This window comes from Alosa sapidissima, chromosome 5 (genome assembly GCF_018492685.1).
Source record: "Alosa sapidissima isolate fAloSap1 chromosome 5, fAloSap1.pri, whole genome shotgun sequence".
Lineage (NCBI taxonomy): Eukaryota > Metazoa > Chordata > Actinopteri > Clupeiformes > Clupeidae > Alosa > Alosa sapidissima.
Window position 1 is genome coordinate 27,384,531 of NC_055961.1, and position 21,250 is coordinate 27,405,780.

General features: G+C 43.1%; 2 protein-coding genes across 3 annotated transcripts in view; one reads left to right on the forward strand and one right to left on the reverse strand.

The window, feature by feature from the left end:
• Positions 1–466: 466 nt before the first annotated feature.
• On the reverse strand, positions 467–13,061 carry foxo1b (forkhead box O1 b). The gene is made up of 3 exons (XM_042091747.1): positions 12,192–13,061; positions 3,237–3,428; positions 467–2,882 (listed from the first exon to the last, which is right to left on the reverse strand). Exons 1-3 carry the CDS (start codon positions 12,765–12,767, stop codon positions 1,707–1,709), a joined length of 1,944 nt encoding a protein of 647 aa, XP_041947681.1. The 5' UTR covers positions 12,768–13,061; the 3' UTR covers positions 467–1,706.
• A 4,184-nt stretch (positions 13,062–17,245) lies between these two features.
• fez1 (fasciculation and elongation protein zeta 1 (zygin I)) overlaps positions 17,246–21,250 on the forward strand; it is a 10,341-nt gene continuing 6,336 nt past the window's right edge. Inside the window, exons 1-3 of one of the 2 annotated variants that reach the window (XM_042092188.1) lie at positions 17,246–17,350; positions 17,547–17,655; positions 19,846–20,218. In XM_042092188.1, the coding sequence (XP_041948122.1) occupies positions 19,890–20,218 (329 nt within the window). In that variant the 5' untranslated portion in view covers positions 17,246–17,350; positions 17,547–17,655; positions 19,846–19,889. Of the gene's footprint in view, positions 17,351–17,408; positions 17,656–19,845; positions 20,219–21,250 lie in introns of those variants that run through there. The other variant, XM_042092189.1, reaches the window with a different exon arrangement.

Genomic DNA, 21,250 nt, shown 5'->3' on the forward strand with positions numbered 1-21,250 from the left:
TCTGCTTTGGTGTGATACAGGGCTAAAACCATGTCCCTGCATTAACACAATAAAAATAGTTGCAAATCATGCAATAACATCTTTTTAATTTACGTTTACTAATTTAATTAAGAAAAAATGGAGTATGTACACCCACAAAGCCAACTTTTTATTATTTCCTTCATATGCACATTCTCAAGGAACAGTAATTTGCAAGTAGTATATTATGAATATTCTATTTTAATAGTATTAAGAAAAGAGTTCACACACAAATGTCATTAAACATACATTATACAAACTTAAAGAAAATATGTTCAAGACAATTAAGAAGTACAGATACATTTCTGCCCACTGAAACATTTGGTGAATGTAGAAAATAGAGTTTCATTTAAAAATCCTTTCATGTTTTATACAGCATAGGAATATGAAATGTCAACATTACATGATCAAGAACTATTACAGTCACCTGGGTTGGTATGTCTTATTTATACGGAAACATACAGTATTTCCATACATTTGTCCAAAAGAACACAGTTAAGTTACAGTTCAGTTTAAAGGCTGCCACCATGTTGCAATGTCAATTTTACAATTCTCCTTAGTTTTACATTCAACATTGACACTGAAGCCTAAAGCCTTTATCTTTATACTATCTCACATTTGTCCTGAAGAGCATAGGTCACTGTGTAAAGGCTGTCACAATGTTACTTTTACTATTTTCTCATTTAATTTAACAGAATAACTTGCTAGAGAAAACAAACATCCTGAAATAATGCTAGTTTTTCACTATTCATCCCTACAAACTAACTATACTTGGCCTCATTAAATAGGTCCAGCACTCCTGAAAGTATAGACAAAAATGAGTCAAACAATTATATTATGTACAGTCATTTCTGTCACACAAACATTTAGAAACAGTGTGTGGGATAACATGCAGCTGGTGTTCTGGGCAGAGTCTATACATCTATGAGCTTCTTAATGTTATCAAAACCGCTGTATGTTTGCTCTAAAGGGCACTGTTCTGGAAAGCACCGTGAGACAATGTTCATCAATAACTGATATATAAATTAAATTCATTTTATGTTTTGCATAGATATATAATGTAGCCACAAGTTGAAATGACAAATGACATGCTACTGTTTGAGTAATGGATGTCATTGCACTGAGACTGCACTCATATCATCACTCATATATGTCAATTATAGAACCTACCACATATGACAAGCAATCAAATAAAGCACTACAAATAAATATATTCAATGACATACAAGTTAGCAGTTTGCTAACTCCAGAACAGGCCCAGAGATATTGTCAGGCACCGTTAGAGTAAAGACACCTCTGGCTTTTGGTACTATTAGCTCTAGACTGAAATAAAGCATCTACCCATCTGAGGAGGCCATAGTACACAAAGTCACTGTAAATAGTTATGAAATGATTGTGCCACCTAGCTAGATAAACAAATGTTAAGGGACTGGGTGAATTATTGGAATTGCAGGAAGATTATGAGAAAAAGAAGTTTGCAATTTAAACTGAACTAAACATTTTGTTAAGGCAACCTCGTCATTTCAGTGTGTTTAATTTTTAATGTCATAGTTCAGACCTTTTATTTTTCAGGTTTAAAAAAAAATGAATGGGTGGATTCAAATATATTGTGATATGTGCACAGGTTATTATGGACTGATGTGAAATTGATATATCATGATAACAATTAGTGGCCATATTACCCAGCCCTAGGCAAGCCCCTGTGACATCCCCATGGAGTCAAAGGTGAAGTCTACTGTATCCCCATCCATGAAGGTATCATAAAGAACTGTTTCCATGTCGCACTCGAAGCGCTCGATGGACATGCCGTCCAGGTCGCTTGGCAACCGCTCAGGCCGGGTGAGTTGGGCTGGGTGCTGGTTGGGTCTGGGCCGGACAAAGCCGTTCCTGTTGCCATGGTGCACTGATAGATTCCCACCCGAGTGACCCAGCGGAGGAGCCGGGCCCAGTAGTGTGTAGGTCCGAGAGCCGCTACTGAGACACCCAGACCTGTCAGTGTGACCAAGGACCTGTGGTACATGCCCGTTCATGCTGACCGTGGCAGGGTTTAACGGCCTGTACTGGTGAGGCAATGTGTGTGAGTGTGGATGATGGTGAGGGTGTGGAGGCTGTGTTGGTGCAGGACCAGCCATGTTGCCCACATGCCCTGGGTGCCCCTGCCCACTGTAGAGGGTCCGGAATCCCCCTCTTCCACCAACACCAGCATGGCTAACCATGGTCTCCATGCCCAGCAGTGGTGGCTCATGGGAAACTGCCTCTGGGTTGTTGTAGTGGCCCAGGAAGCGTCCTATCCCAGCAGCCCCCACTTTCGTCTCTGACAGGGGCCGCATGGGGACTGAGGTGCCATTGTTTATTGGTGTCTGGCTGTAAAGGCTCTTGGGATATTCAGGAGGAGGATGTGGTGGTGGGCCTGCTGAGGATAAGGCGTATACGTCCATACGACTGTGGTAGCCAGTGTTGCTTTGCATCATGGGAGAGCCGTGTGAGGTGTCTTGACGCTGGTTCGTGGGTGAGAGAAGATTGAGGTTGTTGAGTAGACCCTCCATCATGGTGTTCTCAGGGCTGCGGTGGCCGAGAGAGCCGGCCACCTCGGCCAGGCTGGGCAGCGGCGTCACCATCTTTGCTCCCGATGCCACTGGGTAACCGAGATGGGCATCTCCACCTTCGCTCAGGTCGTCGGGCTCAGGCAGGAATGGGGAGCGGCGCCCGCTTAGGGTACTGGCGTCGGAACTCGCTCGGCCTCGGAAAGAGGTCCACTCCTCGAAGGTGTCGCTGCTGTGAGAGTTGGGACTGCCCCCCAGCCACGGGGAGTACTGGGAGACAGGACTGCGGGCGTCCTCGTCCATCACCCCCTGAAGTGACACCTGAGGGACACAGGAGTATTGAGTGACCTTGAGTGCTGAGGACTATTCTAATTAAATATCGCACAATCTGTGACACTGGCAAAACTTTGGTTTAAGTATACAGACAGATGCATACAAAAGGTTTTTGGTGGGAATAGTATAACAACAGAAACAGACTAATTAAATGGCGTTCTCACGAAGGATAGGAGAGATTTGATATATCAGGTCACACACAGCCTTGCCCAGTTGTCTGTCTTTAACACAGAATACTGTAGCCCCATTGTCTTCACTTCTGGCCTGGATCTAATTGACCTCTGTGTGACCTGTGTCTCCGTTTATTTGTGTGGGAGACTAAGTACTAAGTACTCCTCGTACCTTTTTCTTGGCGGCTCGTCCGCGGCTCTTGGCGAACTTGCTGTTGTTGTCCATGGAAGCAGCTCGTCGGCGGGGGGGCTTGCCGCTCTTGCTCCCCTCAGGGTTGAGCATCCACCAGGAACTCTTCCCCGTGCCTTCGTTCTGGATGCGCACAAAGCGACTGTGGAGGGAGAGATTGTGCCTGATAGAGTTCTGTTTGAGGGGGGACAGACACGTGGAAATGCATGAGAGCATGCACTCTTTCTCTAACTCTTCAAGACATATTTCTTAACATTGAAAAGTATTGTAAAAAGAAATGAGATTAAATGTAAAATACTACAGAAATATTGTTTCAGTTTATATCTAGAGCTGTGCAGAAACCAAACCAAGAAAATAACAACCAACTTGTCCAATTTTGGCTAACTGTTAGCCAACTCTTCAGCAACTTAGTGGACACAATTTTAATAACGGTTCTTAATACTACTAAGGCCATTGGTTTGCAGAAGTGCATATTGATGAAATGCACGGCCAAGCTAAGGCCAACTTCAAATACCTAGTTTTAGACTAAAAGAAAACATTGATGAAAGAACTTCAGTGTTAGTTGAAAAAAGCATTTAGTCTGGGACTAGGCCTAATCCATGTACGGGACTCTGGCGCAGAAGTCACTTTGTGAGAAGTGCTGCTAATTGAATAAACATTAAATGGTTATTTTGTTATTGTAAGTACCCCTGTGTTCATCCAGAGCTGTAAGAGGGAAAAACAAACAAACACACACTCACACAGAAGAAGCATATACAAAGCATATATTCAACCTGAAATTATAAATCATTCCGAAATTACCTCAGAAGACACACATATTCCAAAAAAATTATGTGGAATTTTTCATGCAAGGGAGAAGCTCCTCACAAAATATAAATAAACAGGGTATGGTGAATGAGCTCATCCCATGCGCACCCATGTCCATGATATTTTTGTCTGACCTGTATATTTCCACATCTGCCAAAACCAGCGACACAAACTTCTGACTGTGAGCACAGAGACAGAAAAGACAGACGAACACATAGAAAGAAACTCAAACTCAAGTACCAAGTACCCGAGAGCTTTAATCACTGTCTACTATTAATGGAGTCATTTGGCTTGGATGCTCTGCCATAACTTCCTGCAAGTGAAACCGACTGCATACAAATGGAATGAATGACTGGGATGAGTGACTGACTACCCAGTGCAGAGATGTTGACAATTGCAAGCCATGTTCAGCTTGATGTGGGATGTGCATTTAGCTTCTGGGTTGAGTCTGAGTTTATAGACTATTTCAAACAACAGTGCGTAACTATGTCTGGATCCAGATGACTAAATTCATGCACAAACATACAGTATTTTAAAACATTTACACAACATGATTCTGAACACCAACCCTCATCTTACAAAGCAGAACCTCTTCTGGGTTTGAGTCTACGAAATATTTATGGTAAAAGAAAACAAACAGTTTACATTAACGAGTATTCTGCACATGGAAATAAATGCATGTGTAAAAGTGTAACCTGTCCCTACGGTAAACTACAAATCAAATAAACATTTTTCATGTAGGGTGAAAGGGACAGTTATGAAACCTTGCCAGATTACGGTCAACAACATGGCAGTGCACAACAGTGTTATTGACCTGCTCTTACATACAGAGTAGGGTGGGGGAGTGGAAAGACCAAACAAGTGAACAGAAGCAGGAAAAACAGGAACATGAATGATGAAAACTCCCAACAAAATATAGAGAATGAGAGATGAAGGGAGAGTGTAGGACTCTATGTGTGTATAAATGCATGTGTTTGACAGAGAGAGAGAGAGAGAGAGAGAGAGAGAGAGAGAGGTTGTAGGGTTCAAGGTATGGAAGGGAGGTAACCAATAAGAGAGGGAGACAGGGAAGGAGAGAGAGAGGGAGGGAGCGAAAAAGAGACAGACAGATTGACAGAGAGGTTGTAGAGTTCGAGGTGCAGAAAGAAAGGGAAGGTCCATCAGTGAGTGAGACGGTGAGAGAGAGAGAGAGAGAGAGAGAGAGAGAGAGGTGTGGTTGTTTTCCTGGTGCACACACAGCAGTAGGGTCGCTGAGTTCACCACACTGTGTTGAACAGAGGACGTCCACAAACCCCCCCAGCCCCCTCCCACCCACAGTCACGACCCCCCAGCCCTCACAGACTGTGAAGGCTGTTGACAGACATATGCAAAGAGGCACGGGGATGGGAGGGGACACAGACATGACGCCACTGAAGCGACGCCGGCCTGCTTAACTGTAACACGAGCCCGGCAGCACTGGCTGACTTACTTAACAGCCCCAGTCCTCCGAGTGACAGGTAGTGGTAAGATATGTCTGCGCTACAATGACCCTCTGTATTCTCACGGTGAGAGACATTAACTAGATTGGGGTACAGACTCAGAAGCGGGACAGAGACAGCTGGACAGACATCCAGAATGTTGAGTTATCAGATGAGGAAGTGTAATCATTTAACAATTGGAGACATTGCCCAAGCTTTATTTAAAAGTCTCTGCATGCCAGCATGCTCCATTCTTTGCATTGTCTGCTGGGTCAGTGACTCTCTCTCTCAGAGAGAACATTCGAGCAAATGAATATGGGTCATAGCCCCTGACTGACTGGCAGGAGACAGGACGTTGTCCTGCATGCATTCCTCTCTCTCTCCTCTGAGGCCTCCAACCTCTGTCTGTCACACTCACTGGCTCAGGCTCCAGGAAGACACTGTGTAAGGACAAGCTGCCTCTCCATCAGCCCCCCCCCCCCCCCTCTGTGTCTTATCAGTCTCAGCTCTCCCTCTCCCCACAGTACAGGATGTGATGCAAGCAGATGTCTGTGTGCACGAGGCCTGCAGTGGTGATGATGGAAAGGGGAGATATAAGGAAGAAGGGAGGGAGAGAGATGGAGGAAGAGAGATGGAGGGAGAGATAGGAATATGGTCTGATAGTATAGTGAGAAAATACAACAAGAAGGCAGAGTGATCAAGCAGCGTCGTTAGAGGGAGACACATACAGTGCTCAGATGGAACAGACGCTGACAACAGCCTCTTTCTTTGTTCTGTAATCTGCAGATTTACTCCCTCAGCCAGAGCAATAGGCCTAGCAGAATAACTCAAATTCTTCCCAGTGCTTAAGGGGTTAAAAGGGCAAACGGAGTTAGGAGGTTTAAACGCTAATCTCAACTATTTCTGATATATGTACTTCCATCTTTCTTACTGTTTGTTTGTCTCCAACCCTTCTCAACCCCCTCCCCCTCCCACCCCCGCCAAAAAAAGAAAGAAATTACATGAAAATTGTGAGAGGAGAGAGAAACAGAGATTGACGGAAAGTCAGACAGTCAGAAAGAAACAAAGACTACAGAAGCCTCCTCACGTCTGCGTATGACTCAGCACACTTTGCCTGCCAGCCCATTCACACAGGAAGTGCTGGATGGTGCTGATATGGCTGTTTGGGCTTTGAACTTAACCTACTGCATGACACCAGTAATAATATATCTGGGTGGAGATTCATAGCTGCACTCCTCAGTGGAACACAAAACAAAGTGGTGACGATCTGCTTTCCTCCACAGAACTACATCTACATTTTTAACTCTTGAGAGTATGAAATCTTGTCAGTAAACATGCTAGGCCTATTTACAGTCTTACAAATGATACTCTGTGTATCAGATGGAGTCTTTGTGGTGGTCCTGGTTTTGTGTAGTCTATTCCACCTAACGTAAAGCCTCATACACCTCATAAACTGACCTGTCTGTGTATTTGTCTGACTTTTCAAATAGCATCCATCAAATGCTCGGATTTCACATTGCATATCACTGGAATCACTGGAGCACTTTATGAACCGTTGAATACATTTTCCTGTTCCAGTAGCGCAATTGGTAGAGCGGTACAGTAACTGTAATATTGTAATTTGCATTATATTACAAGTGTAGGCCTATGTGTATTTCATCTGATAATGATCATCAATTAAAGTATTATGAGCCTTGGAGACTTAAAAGGGTCCGTCACCTCTGAGAATGTTGTCTGACCTCTCCTTAGAACATATCAGAAAAATTCTTCTGTCGCGTAGATAGATACTTATATAGACATACCGGTAGATAGATACTTTATTCTAGGCATCCAGTAGCTTATACAACCATAACACAAAAAGCAGATATATACATAAAACCACTGACAGAAATGTAAAAATTAAAGAGCATGTGAAGTGATTACAAAAATCTGGTATGGACTGACCATGTGATGCATTGAGCATGATTAGTGCAAAAGTTAACAGTGTAGGGATTGAACAGTGCAATAACTTTGCTAAACTTTGCTGTGTACGGTAACGATAGAAACGGCATCCACCGGGCTATTTGTTCGCTTCCCACATACTTTCCTCACAAAGGTCACCTCGACCTGCAGTCATCCGCTCTTTGGTCACATCCGGTTTACTTCAGACACATCCTGAGTCTGAGCCTAGTACCGGGGACGTCTCAGAGTACCACTTGCATTCCATACATGGAGACATGGATGCAATTTGTGAGCTAATTCCAAGCATACTGTTGCTTAGCATTGTGTGATACTACACAAACAAATTAATTGTTTCCATTCACACCCAATATTGAGTGGATGACCAAGTGTGGGATCCAAAAATGTATTCCACGTTCAGTTAAAGGTCTTTTAAGCAACTTGAAAACATGAACACCACATTCCAGTCTCTCTTCATATTAACTCATATAAGAGAAATATTATTGCTGGCTGCCCTATCATATGCTAAAGATTGACCATCAGGAAGATAGTACTAATTTTGGAATGAAAACACACGCAACACATGCATGGCATAAGGCAGCATACTGATGTCAGTCGCTAACTTTAAGGCCTGTAAAACACTCTGTGTATATGCATAGTGAGTGTGTGTGTGTGTGTGTGTGTGTGTGCGTATGCACAGTTCTTGCTAGTGTACCAGGCTACACGGAGCAGGTGTGGCAAACGTTCAGGTCACAGACCACTGAGAAAAACAACAAGTTCCAGTAAGGTGCCACTCACCAGGGAACACTCCCTCCTCTGTGCCCAGCGCCCCACACTCTCCCCTGGGGAAGCCCGGCGAGGGGCCCTGCAAACCGCTGGCTAACAGAGAGCGCGGCTATCACCCTCACCTGGATCGGCTAACTAAACAGCCATGTTTGGTGTACTGTTAGAGGCAGGAAGTGGGACCTCCAGCCCCCCGGGACTCTTCAAGAAATGTTAACAGTGCTCCTCTCCTCTGTCAATCCAGTGCAGTAATGACATCAATACTTGAGTTTTATGAGCTCATAATATATGATCAGTGTTATAGATTCCAAATGTCACATGTAGTACGTAATATTTTTACAGTATAAGAGAGTTGGGCTTTTACTAAAGCGATTGACTACATACATCATACATTGGTAATTTGTTTATATAATGTATGCCAAAAGTAAACCAAGTACGTCAGCACTACTGTGTGTTGGAGAGAATGTCATTACTCCCTGAAATGGTATAACTGGAACTCCGGCTCTTGTGATAAAAAGTGATTTAAAAAGTCAATATGCCCAGCATTTGAGGATGACTTTCTCATATCACATGGCAATAAAATTCATGCAAGAGGTGGTTTTATACATGATGTGTGTGTGTGTGTGTGTCTATGTGTGAGTGTGTTTGCAAATCTGTCTGTAAGCGATGTCTAGAGGCTAAATTCGCAGCAGATCTCATGTCTTGGACCAGTGCCTCAGGCGTCTCTCTCACACACTGTTCCCTTTCACTGATTTGCTAATGTGTGTGTCTGTCTGTGTTCCCTCTGACTCTATTCTCTCCTATCTCTCTGTTTTTCTCATGCTTGTGTGTGTTTGCATGCGTGTGATTATGGGAGAGTGTTGCTCAACCTCTGGCTCTTTTTTCTCTCCTCTTTGTCTGACTGCTCTCATGCTTGTGTGTGTTTGCATGAGTGTGCATGTGAACGTGTGTACATGTATGTGTGTGTGTGTGTGTGTGTGTGTTTTTCTCTCCCTGCCCTGTGTTTTCATGGGAGGAGGAGGTGGTAACGTGCATGCTGCTATTTTCCAGACTCTCCACAGGAAGTGCATCATCACTCACTGTGGGGACCAGGACCACAGGAAAGTGCACAGCTCACCCTGAGTCCAGGGCTTCAGTGGGCTCTGCAAGGGGGCAAATCAACATGGCCAAACACGTTTGCGATACCGTGATGCACAAAAGTGGTCTGTGAAATGTATTCTTAATGTAAAATCATATCATACTGATTAATTTGATTGGTTGTTGAGCTCAAAATACCAAAACCTTTTTGCCAGAATCATGGACTATCCTTAAGATCACTGCCTATATTTCTCCAACATCCCATCCACTCAACGTCTAAGGCCAAACGTCATGTCAAGCTGTCTCTCCTCACCACTCACCCTGGGCTTAGCTGCTACGACGCCCAACTGTGAACCCACATAATGTCCTCTTGTGTGAGTTTCCATCTTATACTCCCAGTCCAGGAAACACATACAATACAATTCCCCTCACTTCTCCATTTTTGGGCTTTTGCCTTTATGTAGGTAGGACAGTTGAGAGTGACAGGAAGCAAGTGGGAGAGAGAGCGATGGACCAGGAAATGACCCCAAACCCAGGGTCCCCATGAGCACTTAGGACACAAATGTGGGTACGGGTGCTGCTGCTGCTTGCGCCCCCAGCTCCCCCACCCTATTTCTCCATCTCTGACCTCCAGACTCCACGTCTCTGTCCCCGGGCTGAGAGTGTGTACGAGCTGCAGTGTTGTGGGAGCGAGGAGCTGCTGGCAGCATGCGGGCCGGCCGGGGAGGAAGTGAGAACACAGCTCAGGAATGGAGGATGTGTGACGCTTTTCCCCCAGCAGCCCTCGTGGCCCCACCCACGGGCTCCACAATGATGGAGGTGTTCGGTGTCACCTCCTGTTATTGTCGGGCTGACCAGGAACATTTAATGGACATGCAGTTGGGATCTAAATTTAGTGTGTGTGTGTGTGTGTGTGTGTGTGTGTGTATGTGTGTGTGTGTGTATGTGTGTGTGTGTATGTGTGTGTGTGTGTGTGTGTATGTCTCTCTCTGTGTGTTTGTGTGTGGTGTGTGTGTGTGTGTGTGTGTGTCTACAGAGTGGCAAAATTCCCTGAGAATTCCTATGTCTGACTGACGCACATTGACCATGATGTGGTATTTGTTGAGCCGTTTGGGTTAAAATAGGTGAAATTCCTGAAATACCTGCACCAACAGAATCAATATGTCTGATCAGAGTGTGATCAGAGTGCAAACAAATCAGGCCCAAAGAAGTTGTAAGCTGTAAGCAATATAGCTAAAATGTGATGTTTTTTTAAAAAAAAAAAAAAACTATTTGAAGGAATTTGAGTGATTACTATGTGTAATGTTATCATTATCATATCACACTCTTAACCAGATCACTAAATAGCATATTTGTCTCCATTCTCTCCTGTGTTGGTAAGGTTGTGAAAATGTCATCTCATCTGTTATCTAGCTGCCTTCGGTAAGAAACCACATTTGAACAAGCAAAGGTTTGGTGTCTCCTGAAAATACTGCAGCCTTTGATGCCATCAGGGGTGGTAAATCAGAGGTGAAAAGGAAACAGCACTTTAAATTTTAAAGTTTAAAGCGTTTCCTACCTCTACATGGGATCAGAAAAGAACAAACACATTCTCACAGCTTACGGTTCCAAACACGTCTGATCTTTCTTTACTGCTATGCAGAAGTTGGAAAACACATTGGCACAGGCCAAGTTACACCATCACCACCATCACAACTACTACTACTACTACTGCTGCTTCTATGGCACGTGGTGGTGATGCCACTACAGCTGCTGTACTAACATTCTCCATGCAAGTCCAGAAGGAAACAAGGAAATGTGTGTTGCAGAGATGCGGCTTACTCCTGAGTATGTCCCGATATACTACAACCCAATAATTAGAGTGATATTGGGGTCTAATTGCTTATGTTGATAAGTGTAAGTCCCAACTTACATACTGAACTGCAATTACAACTCTTACATACTGAACTGCAATGATCACCTTGTTTACTTTGCCAAGGGATTTCTACTTCAGGAGACACCTGTGATGAGTGCAGATTCTTTGTTTGCTCTGGAGACTTGTTGGAGCGAGTGTCTATTTCTGAGGCCAGGGCCTGTTTGTTTGTGTGCATTTAAGTGTGACAGCAGAGAGAGAGAGAGAGAGAGAGAGAAAGAGAAGCATAGGGAGGAGGCATCTGTGGAGGAAATCTATTTCAGAACTTCAAAGCTCCCCCCGCAGGGTTAGGGGGTTCATCTGATGACACTGAACCTGGTTAAACATTTCCACAGCCACCTCTCAAAACCTCTATCCTGGGCAGTATAGAATGCTCAATAGTACACTGAACTAAGTGTATATATTGTGAAATTAACCACTGTATAGATTACCATTGTTATATCATTATAAGCGACTTGAGCTCTATTATTACAATTATCACAACTAATGTGAATAAAAATGATGCATACTTCTTAAGCACTGGTGCTTTTAAAAGTACTTTTCTACTGTTTTTGGATTATTGGAATCTGTTGACCAAACGAGTCCGATCCAGATAGATATTACAAGAAATGGGCCTCTTTAGCATCAATGCCACACACCACAGGACATTGGAATGAGACTACAAACATAACAGATTGACCTACCTACTTCTACAGGTTGTTGTATCTCTTGCTTCCAGCATAATGGCAAACAACCCTAACATTTGTATTGCACATACACATGTTAACACATACACACACACACACACACACACAGAGACAAACAGACAGACACACACACTGTGCATTGTTTAAAGAGACTGTAGTTCATTCATTGCTTTGCATTTACAAGCTGATGCCAGATGATTTAGTTAGCCTAGTTACAAACAAACCATCTTAATGCACCCTCTTTAACCAAAATCTGATTGAGATAACACATCTTTACCTTCCATCCGGCAGAACTGTTGCTGTCTCCCTTGTCTTTAAAGTAAGGCACACTTTGCACCATCCAATCATATATCTGAGACAAGGTGAGCCTTTTCTCAGGGGAGCTTTCGATGGCTTTGCTGATGAGGTCGGCATATGACATATTACCCCAGGCATTCCGTCTAGAAGAAGCGCCCTTTTTCTGGAACGGGACCACGATGGAGTTCGAGCCATTTGGTGGCGAAAGTGGAGGCACCTGCTGCTGCTGCCGGAGTAGTTGTGGACTCAACTGATGCTGCAGCAACCGTTGATGTTGCTGTGTGAGAGGGTGACAGCAATTCTCCAGGAAATCTCTACATAAAACTACTGTTTTTTCGTCGGTGACATCCTCTGTTTCTTCCAGCAAACTTTGGTTGCTGATATAATCAACACCGTTGCCAGGCTCCTGTTTAACCGAAGACGCAGGCGAAGATGTGTTTGAGCTGTCCGGTTCATTGAACTCTGGTCGAGGCAGCGGCCAGGTACAAGACCGGGGTCGTGACAGAGGTTCGAAATCCGGATCAATATCAGTCAGCTCCTGTGATGACTCCGCCATGTCCCACCGAAAGTGAGTCGAATGGACTCACCTGCTGTTTATATTGCAGTCATAACAAGCTTAACTTCAAACGAATTAAAAGTAAAACATTTTTTTAAAACAGCCCAGGAGAGTGGGTTGGTTATTATCCACTAACACGTTTTCTTCTAGACTCCAATTCTTCGGCACAATGTATGCACAGCTAGACTACTTCTACTACTAGCCTACTTCTACTTCTTCGGCAGCACACATGTAACCTGTGACAGGTCCCTGTTGAAAACATAGCATATTCTGTACTCCAGGATCTCACAGACACATGCATTGGGAACGCCCACAGGATGACTGACAGCTATGTACAACCAGTAAACACCCTTGCCGTTGATAATCGTTATTGGTTCTGTTTTTTTGTCTTTTTTTTACAAGTTTGAGGTTGAACAACATTATTTATAATACATTGCTGTTCCAAGCCAAGAATATTACAATGAATTATTATGGAAAGTTATAGACATTGGTTAGGCCGTATAAAATCAGAATACGAAAAGATGTAATCTTCCTGTGGACAAATTTATTACAATTTATCCACAGGCAGTTTTTTGTTCAACAGTGAAATTGACAGCTCTTTTAGTGATGGATTGTTACCAATCACCAGATGTGTTGACTGTGGGTTCTGCAATAGGCCTACTGTACATCTGGTCATGGCAAAGCATGTTCAGCCTATCGAAAAGAGGTGTGTGTGTGTGTGTTCAGTTTATCCATGAAACAGAGAATTGGGTCATACAATAGAGTTTTGGAATGTAGGCTACCTGCTGTGACTAAAATATTTTGTTTCAATAGCACACATTTAGACAAATATGTTTATCCCATTGTCACAGCAGCTTAGATTATGGACTCCATACAGTATTCAAAAGGTAGCCTGACCTATACAGGACAAATAGCATTTCAAAGCACCAGAGCCGGACTGTAACGGAGTACATTTACTTGGTGACAGTATTTGAGTACAATTTTGACGGATCTGTACTTTACTCGAGTATCATTTTTGGGGTGTACTCATGACTTTACTCAAGTACATTTGAGAGGCAAATATTGTAGGCCTACTCTTTACTCCACTACATTTCTATCCATAACCGTGAGTACCCGTTACTACTTCTAAAAAAGAAGGAAAAAAGAAAAATCTCGGAAACCCTCAATTTGTTTTTTCCCTCTCAAACGTGATTGGATTGGTAGGCGCCACTGATTGGGACAGCCTATTAGCAATCACCTTCAGCTTTCCGCCAAAGTCAACTCCATGGTCAGAGACGAAACCATGGACAAAACAATGGATAAAGACGCAGCAGGTCCATCCCGGGAATGTGCCAACCTGTGGCCCCACCTCGCCAGACTATTTCAATTTTCTGAACAAGTTAATGATAGTTTTTGCTTCAAGTGTTTCAATTACAAAATAGTATTTTGTATTTGAAATATATATTTTAAATTCATGTATTAGAAATACTGCCCATCCCTGGCAACATGGTAAAAAGATGAAAATGACATGATTTTACTTTCAATTCATTTTACATTCTCCAAGGTATTAACATTAACATGTTTCATAACTCCATGTAGGACGTTTCTGTACATAAATGTAAGCACTGTGGCAGTATTAATGCAATATTTAGAAAATGTAGGCTACTCTTGTACTCTTGATACTCAAGTACTTTTAAAACAAGTACTTCAGTACTTTTACTTAAGTAGACATCTGACTGTTGTACTTTTACTTGTACTTGAGTAAAATTTAGCAAAGGGTGCACTTTTACTCAAGTAATGAAGCTGTGTGGGCTACTCTGTCCCCTCTGCAAAGCACTAATAGGGGTTTACACCAACTAAAATGCCTCATCCTTGTGGCTGGTGTTGTAAGAAACTGTCTTTGATGCAGTGCCCTGCGTCTGCTGCTTAGTCTTCAGTAGTGCAGTAGCGTATTTTACATGTCAACTGCTCCCTCTATAGACTGTTAGAGGTCCTGCAAGCACTGCAGTGAATAAGCTACTTGTTTTCCATCTTCAGCACAGATTGGAATTTTCCAGATAAACAATTGATTTTCTCCATTGTTGAACATTACCAGGATGATCTCACACTGATGACTTTCAAAACTCAAGCAGGTTGTATAATTGCCTGATGTAATGATGTCAAAGTTCCAAAATATATTTTTGAAATACTTTTACATGGACTGGAAATGTAGCTGGGGACACACTAGCTAGAGAACTAGAGCTAACACATTATTGATAGATTCATCCATACTGTATGCTGTGATGTCTGATGAAACCCTAAATGTATCATTATCTCAGAGACTAAGCCATACAGCAAGGCCTTTAAATATCTTAGTTGCATTACCTTGTTGTTAAAAAAAGCAATGGAGTTTACAAACTGCGCCGTAGCAGATGGCATGGCAGTGTTTCTAAAGACCCAATAGATTCAACTGGCTTCAGAAAGATGGAGCCCTCCCAGGGGTGCCAGGTGTCATTTATTTTTATCCATATTTAGATATGTGAAGTACCCACCTTTCTTGTGATGCCGCTGCCATTTGGCATGTTTAAGTTTTATTTTCTACAGCGGGTCTGTAAGTTAATGTGGAGGGAGATTGTATTATTCAACGTTTGAAGTCAGAACCCTCAACATACACATTATTAATGATAACTATTATAATGTAATGGCACCTGTATCTAATTGCCTTAAAATAAAGGATGTTTTTGCGACAACATTCAGTGTTGATAAAGTGATAATGATTGATATTGAATTCTCTACAGTGATACAATGAGATATAGCAAGTAATAACATGTTTACTAATCAGCTATTTTTTTGAGAACTTCGATGAAATCATTCAACAAAGAAAGGAACCAGTGATGAAAGTGAAATGAGTCCATTTCAGTTCAGGATTATGTTTTTTGTTGACACTTAGTTTAAGAACAGTGAGTTTAGTTCATTGATATAGAGAATTTGTGTAAATGTCTTCAAAAAACCCACACCTTTTACAGTAACACTTATGACCTGTTATGTTGCCCTCTATTTCTTGTGAGAAAGGAAAGATATTTTCCAGACAAGAAATTTTCCTTTGGGTTAAAACAGATTCTTGTCCTTTGATTTATCTGACTAATTTAGTCCTGCAGGCTACTCAGCTGGACACCCCAAGTATCCATGACGACGGAGGGGCCTCTTCTCCTTTCTCTTAAAGTCTTAATTGTGACTGCCTGATTTCCAAGAATGTGTGGCGGAGGAACTACAATTTGTCCTGTAGTGCTTTTTTTGGATATGCTTTTTTTATTATTACTAATGCACTAATTTGTTTGTTAGAATATTTTGTTAAAAATGTGTGGAGGGACTACAATTTCTCTTGAGTTGTTTCTTGAATAGCCTATGTATATATTTTCTATTCGCTTGACTATTTTGATGTGAATGTGAACAGCCGCCCATTAGTGACTCACCACTGCTATTTTAAAACCATATAATCTTAGCCACTGTTGTAAATGCCATGAGCTCCAAATAGTCTGGATGCAATCTTTCTAAACAAATGGGTGACGAGACAATCAGTAAAAATCCCACAAATGTACTTTCAATTTTTAAATTCCCCAACGTGACCTCCTTTCATGGTGAAACAGCATCTCTGCTCTATGTACAGTCTGTGTCTGGTCTTCAGAGGAGCTGGTGTGTCCAGTGACTGTGTCCAGGAGATTAGAGCTGGTGGCAGTGTAGTGCTGTGGGTGCTGAATTAGGAGGAGGTGGGGGAGAGGAGGGGAGATGGGCCTCTTACGGGGGCATCAGTGGGTCGACGCCGGAGGTAAACTGACAGCTCAATGGCACCAACAAGATGCCAGCTGCTCCCTCCTTCCCTATTGTCTTTTCACTCTCTCTCTCCTTTCCTCTCCTCCTCTCTCAATTCAATTCAATTCAATTCAATTCAATTCAATTCAATTCAATATGCTTTATTGGCATGGCAATTTAAATGGGAAAAAATGTGTTGCCAAAACATAGAACATTGAAATATAGAAGCATATCTCTCTCTCTCTCTCTCTCTATATATATATATATATATATATATATATATATAAAGAAAGCTGGATGGGCTGAAGGATCAGAGTAGGTTATCCATTGTGTCTGCCCCAGATATCTCTAGGATTGGCGTGTCAGTGACTTCAGATTCTCTGTTATAGGCTTAGAGCTATATAGCACAGCTACTCTACATCAAGCCTCCAAGAAGTGCCAAGTAGGGATGCAAATGCTCTTGGTACCATTAGCAATGGAAACAGTGGTGCTTGTGTGGCCCAGAGGTAGTGTCCTGGTGGATGCATGGACCGGCGGTGAATTGGTGAATCGGTGAATTGAAGCCAGCTAACAGGGGAAGACAGAGAGGGAGGGGGGCGTGGACAAAGGGAGCAAGTGCAAAAGCAGGAGGGGGAGGAGGGGGGGGGAGGGGAGGGGGCAGTGATGCCGTCAGTTTCCGTAGCGATGCGCAGGCTCAGCGAGTGAGGGCTGCTGCCTATTGATTCGAAAACAACAGTCATTGGCTCTGCAGACTGGGGGCTGTGGGCTAGACAGAGGAGAGGAGAACAGAGCAGCGAGCACAGCGCAGCCATTGTGTATGTGTGCAAATCTCTCTCTCTCTCTCTCTCCCTCCCTCACTCATATTCTCTCTCTCTCTCTCTCTCTCTCTCTCCCTCACTCATATTCTCTCTCTCTCTCTCTTTGCACTGCCCTCTGTCTTTCTCTTGATCGCATTTCTCCGGCGGCTGGGTGAGGAATGACTGTGGCTGCTGTGTGTTTGCGCCTCCCCAGTGCTGAGATTTGCAGATGAAGGTGGTCTATCTCCCAACCTGCACTGCCTAGAAGGGAGCTCCACTCTGAGACCAGTGAGACGAGAGGAAGAGCTTGGAAACTGTAGCAGGTAATGTGCTCCTCTATTCCTCCATCCTCTATCCTTTCTTTATTATGCTCTCTTTCTACCTCCCTCCATCTTTTTTCCCTCCCTCCCTCTCTCTCTCTGTCCCCCTCTCTTATATTCACCCTTTTCCTCATCCTCTATGTTCAGTTTTCATCCCTGCTCTACTGCTTGTCCTCCATCTTTACTCTCCTTGTACATATGTAACCATGGTTCCCGTCTCTTTTTCATCCTCATCTGCCATTATCCCTCCCCCCTCTCTTGCTGGCTCATTCTCATGCCGCTCAGAATGTTTATGAAATGCTATAATAAATTCTAATATGATACAGCAGCAGCATTTATTTTGAGGAAAAAAAAAATAATACACCAGATCAGTTTGGGCTATAGTGGTCACCATGGAATTCATCTCTGATTATCTGTTCATTTGAAATGACAAAACTGTTGTTCCATCCCTCTTTCTCCATCCTTCTCTCTCTCCCTCTCTCTCTCACGCCGCCATCTATCCCACCATAGCAAAGGCCATTCCACAGCACCTTATCTATTCAGTGCTTGACAATGACCAATGTAAACACACCATGTTCACCATAAAGGTCATCACAGCCATATGGTGCTCTGGCCATTTCCAGATCTATCAATCTATTTGCATATGAATATAAAATGATTCCCAAACCAATGGTAGTACAGCATAGTGCATTTGAAATAGGCAAGGCATCATAAAAGACATGTAATTCTATAACGCTAAATATTTCTGTTTTACATTGGTGTTTGTCTACAGATATACAAGTACATGAGCAGTGATATGATATTTTCTCACTGTAATGTGAGACCCAGTGTACAGACTGGTGTATTCTAGAGAGGTGCTACAGAGTAGTTCAGAGTGTTGGTTTTACAAAGGAACTTTGTTGTACTTTTGTATGAAGGTTGAGGTTATCGGTATTGAATTACGAATCTGAGTCAGGTGAAGGTCAAGGTCAAAATGATGTCAAGGTGAAAGACATACAGTAGTATACAGTAGAGCTCTCTCTTCTTTTTGTTGTCCTGTTCTCTTCATCCACACACACACACACACACACACACACACACACACACACACACACACACACACACTCCCACACCCACACACGCATGCATACATGCACACACACACAGCTGACATCAATAATATATGTAGTTGATGAGTAGGCACTGTGCTGAGTAGTGTAATGGGAAGGTAAAAGCTTGAGCAAGGCTGTTTGGAATGGATTTCTGTCTGCTCCAAGCTCTCTGTCCCGTCTTTGAGGGGGAAGCCATTAGCGCTCTCATTCACCGACTCTGACGAGGTACTGTAGCCTAGAACAGCTGATGCAATACGTAGGGTGGCCATTACCTGCTGCTTTCAATATGTTCATTACTAGTACAGAATAATTTATAATTGTGTTAAATTCACATTAAATTATTAAATTAAATAAATAAATTCTTGTCTGGAAAATATCTTTCCTTTCTCACAAGAAATAGAGGGCAACATAACAGCAAATTACACATACTTTTGTTGTCTTTTGAGAATAGACTGTCAGATAATTGTCAGTTTTTAGTTAAGATTGTAATTATTATTTTATAATACTTAGACCTGCTCTCCTGAAAGTAACAAACATAAGTATATTTGAAAAAAAGATAAATATTGTATGAAGTGGAATTAGTCATGTATCTGCCATCATACATCTGCAATCATATATCCTGTCATCCTGTTGTATATGTTTTATATTCTATTTATATTTATTATATTAGCTTTGCAATGCATTTTTTGTTGCAGTATTTGATGAACACTAATAACAATTAAGCCTAATGAAACTGGCTAATGCTTATTCCACCCGCTTCCTGTCCCCACTCCTCCCATGTTGGTGCTCTCATCATCCCTCTCCTGCCCTCTCTGGGCTCATGCTTAATTCTATTGTCTATTTACACTTTTCTACTCTACTCTTCTCCATGTTCTATCTTCTTCTCTCTAACCCTAAATCTATCTTCCTGTCTCCTCTCCTCTCCTCTTTCATCATCTCTTCTCTTTTGCCCTCCCCATTCCTCTCCTCACATCTTTTCTCCTTGTCTCTGATCTCTTCTTCTCTCCTCTTCTCTCCATGTTCATCCTCTACTTTTCTCACCCCATTCCTATCGTCTCCTCTCCTCTCTGCATGTTCCTCCTCTGCTCTCCTCTCCCTGTAGGGGATAGGCTTCTGGGTACTGAGCTTTGCTGACCGGCAGATAGGATGGAGGCCCCGCTGGTGTGCCTGGACGAGGAGTTTGAGGACCTGCGGCCGTGCCGCCTGGAGGACCTCGAGTCGAGTCCCCGGCGGCCGTACGGCAGCAGCTCCAACATCACCACCATGCCCTTGGCACCGCTCGTCCGCGAGGACTTCTCCGAGCTGGAGAACTTCTCTGAGATGATGAGCTTCAAGTCCATGGAGGACCTGGTGAACGAGTTCGATGAGAAGCTCAACGTGTGCTTCCACAACTACAACACAAAGACAGAGGGGCTGGCTCCAGTGCGCAACAAGGCCCAAGCCGAGGAAGACGAGGAGAGGCTTCAGGATGAAGAGTAAGAGCTCTTTTTTCCCTCTGCTTCTCGGTCCAGCTCTGATCCAAGAAATAGTGGCTTGCACAAGCTCAGCATGACTTGTCCCTGTGGTTGATTCATACGAAAAGCAATTACAATTGAGCTGTATGTGGAGGGTGCAGTTTTTTGGCAGCTGTGTTGAATTGATATTTCACCACCATTCATAACTGTCCTGAATAGAAATCATGAAGCAGCCTTTTGGAGAGCATCTTCGGTGTGGGTTTGTGAGTTTGCATGGGTCCCTTTTAGGAGCACCGGTGCTCCCAATTCCTGGGCTATGTGATGTCACACATGGCTCTCTCTAAATCTGGTCTGTAAATAATTGAACATATTTTAGTATGCTTCAGCTCCTTCCATTGCCTGGCTCATAGTTTCCCACAGGCAGGCAGTCACCCTCTCAACATTGCATCATTTTTCTTTTGTGAGAAAGACGAGTTGTCATTTGATCACAAAAAAAATAGAACAAAACTAGACAGCTCCGCGATAGGTGCCCCCGGGTGCTTTGTTTATTTTTAGAGCCCTTTTGATCACCCACTGTTTGGATTCAGTAGTGCCATGGTACTACTACACTGACACTGACATGGTTTTTAAGGTCAGTCAGAGCTGGTCAAACACGTAATCAATATTTGGCGTGTCATACAGTACATGTGACCTGAAGTGACCCGAAATATTTGGTTTCTATTGCGGTGATCTATTTCATAACTGTATGGTCGGACTTCCACTATTCGTGGTTAGTTTTAATGTGGCATTTATTCAATCCTGAAATGAATCTGAACATACACTGCTCTGTGCAAATATGGTTATGCACTTATGGTTTATGGAGGTGTGTTCTCGGAGCAGGATGTTGTTATTTCCATTGCAGACCCTGCGGAGATATGTACCTACGCCCTGTAGTGATGACTCTTGGCAGGGACACACGGCCACAAAAGAAAAACTGATCTCGGTCCAGTGTCTGCCTCTAGCCTCGGAATGGAACAGAACAAGACAGAACAGAACTCAGTACCAGCTCGTTCC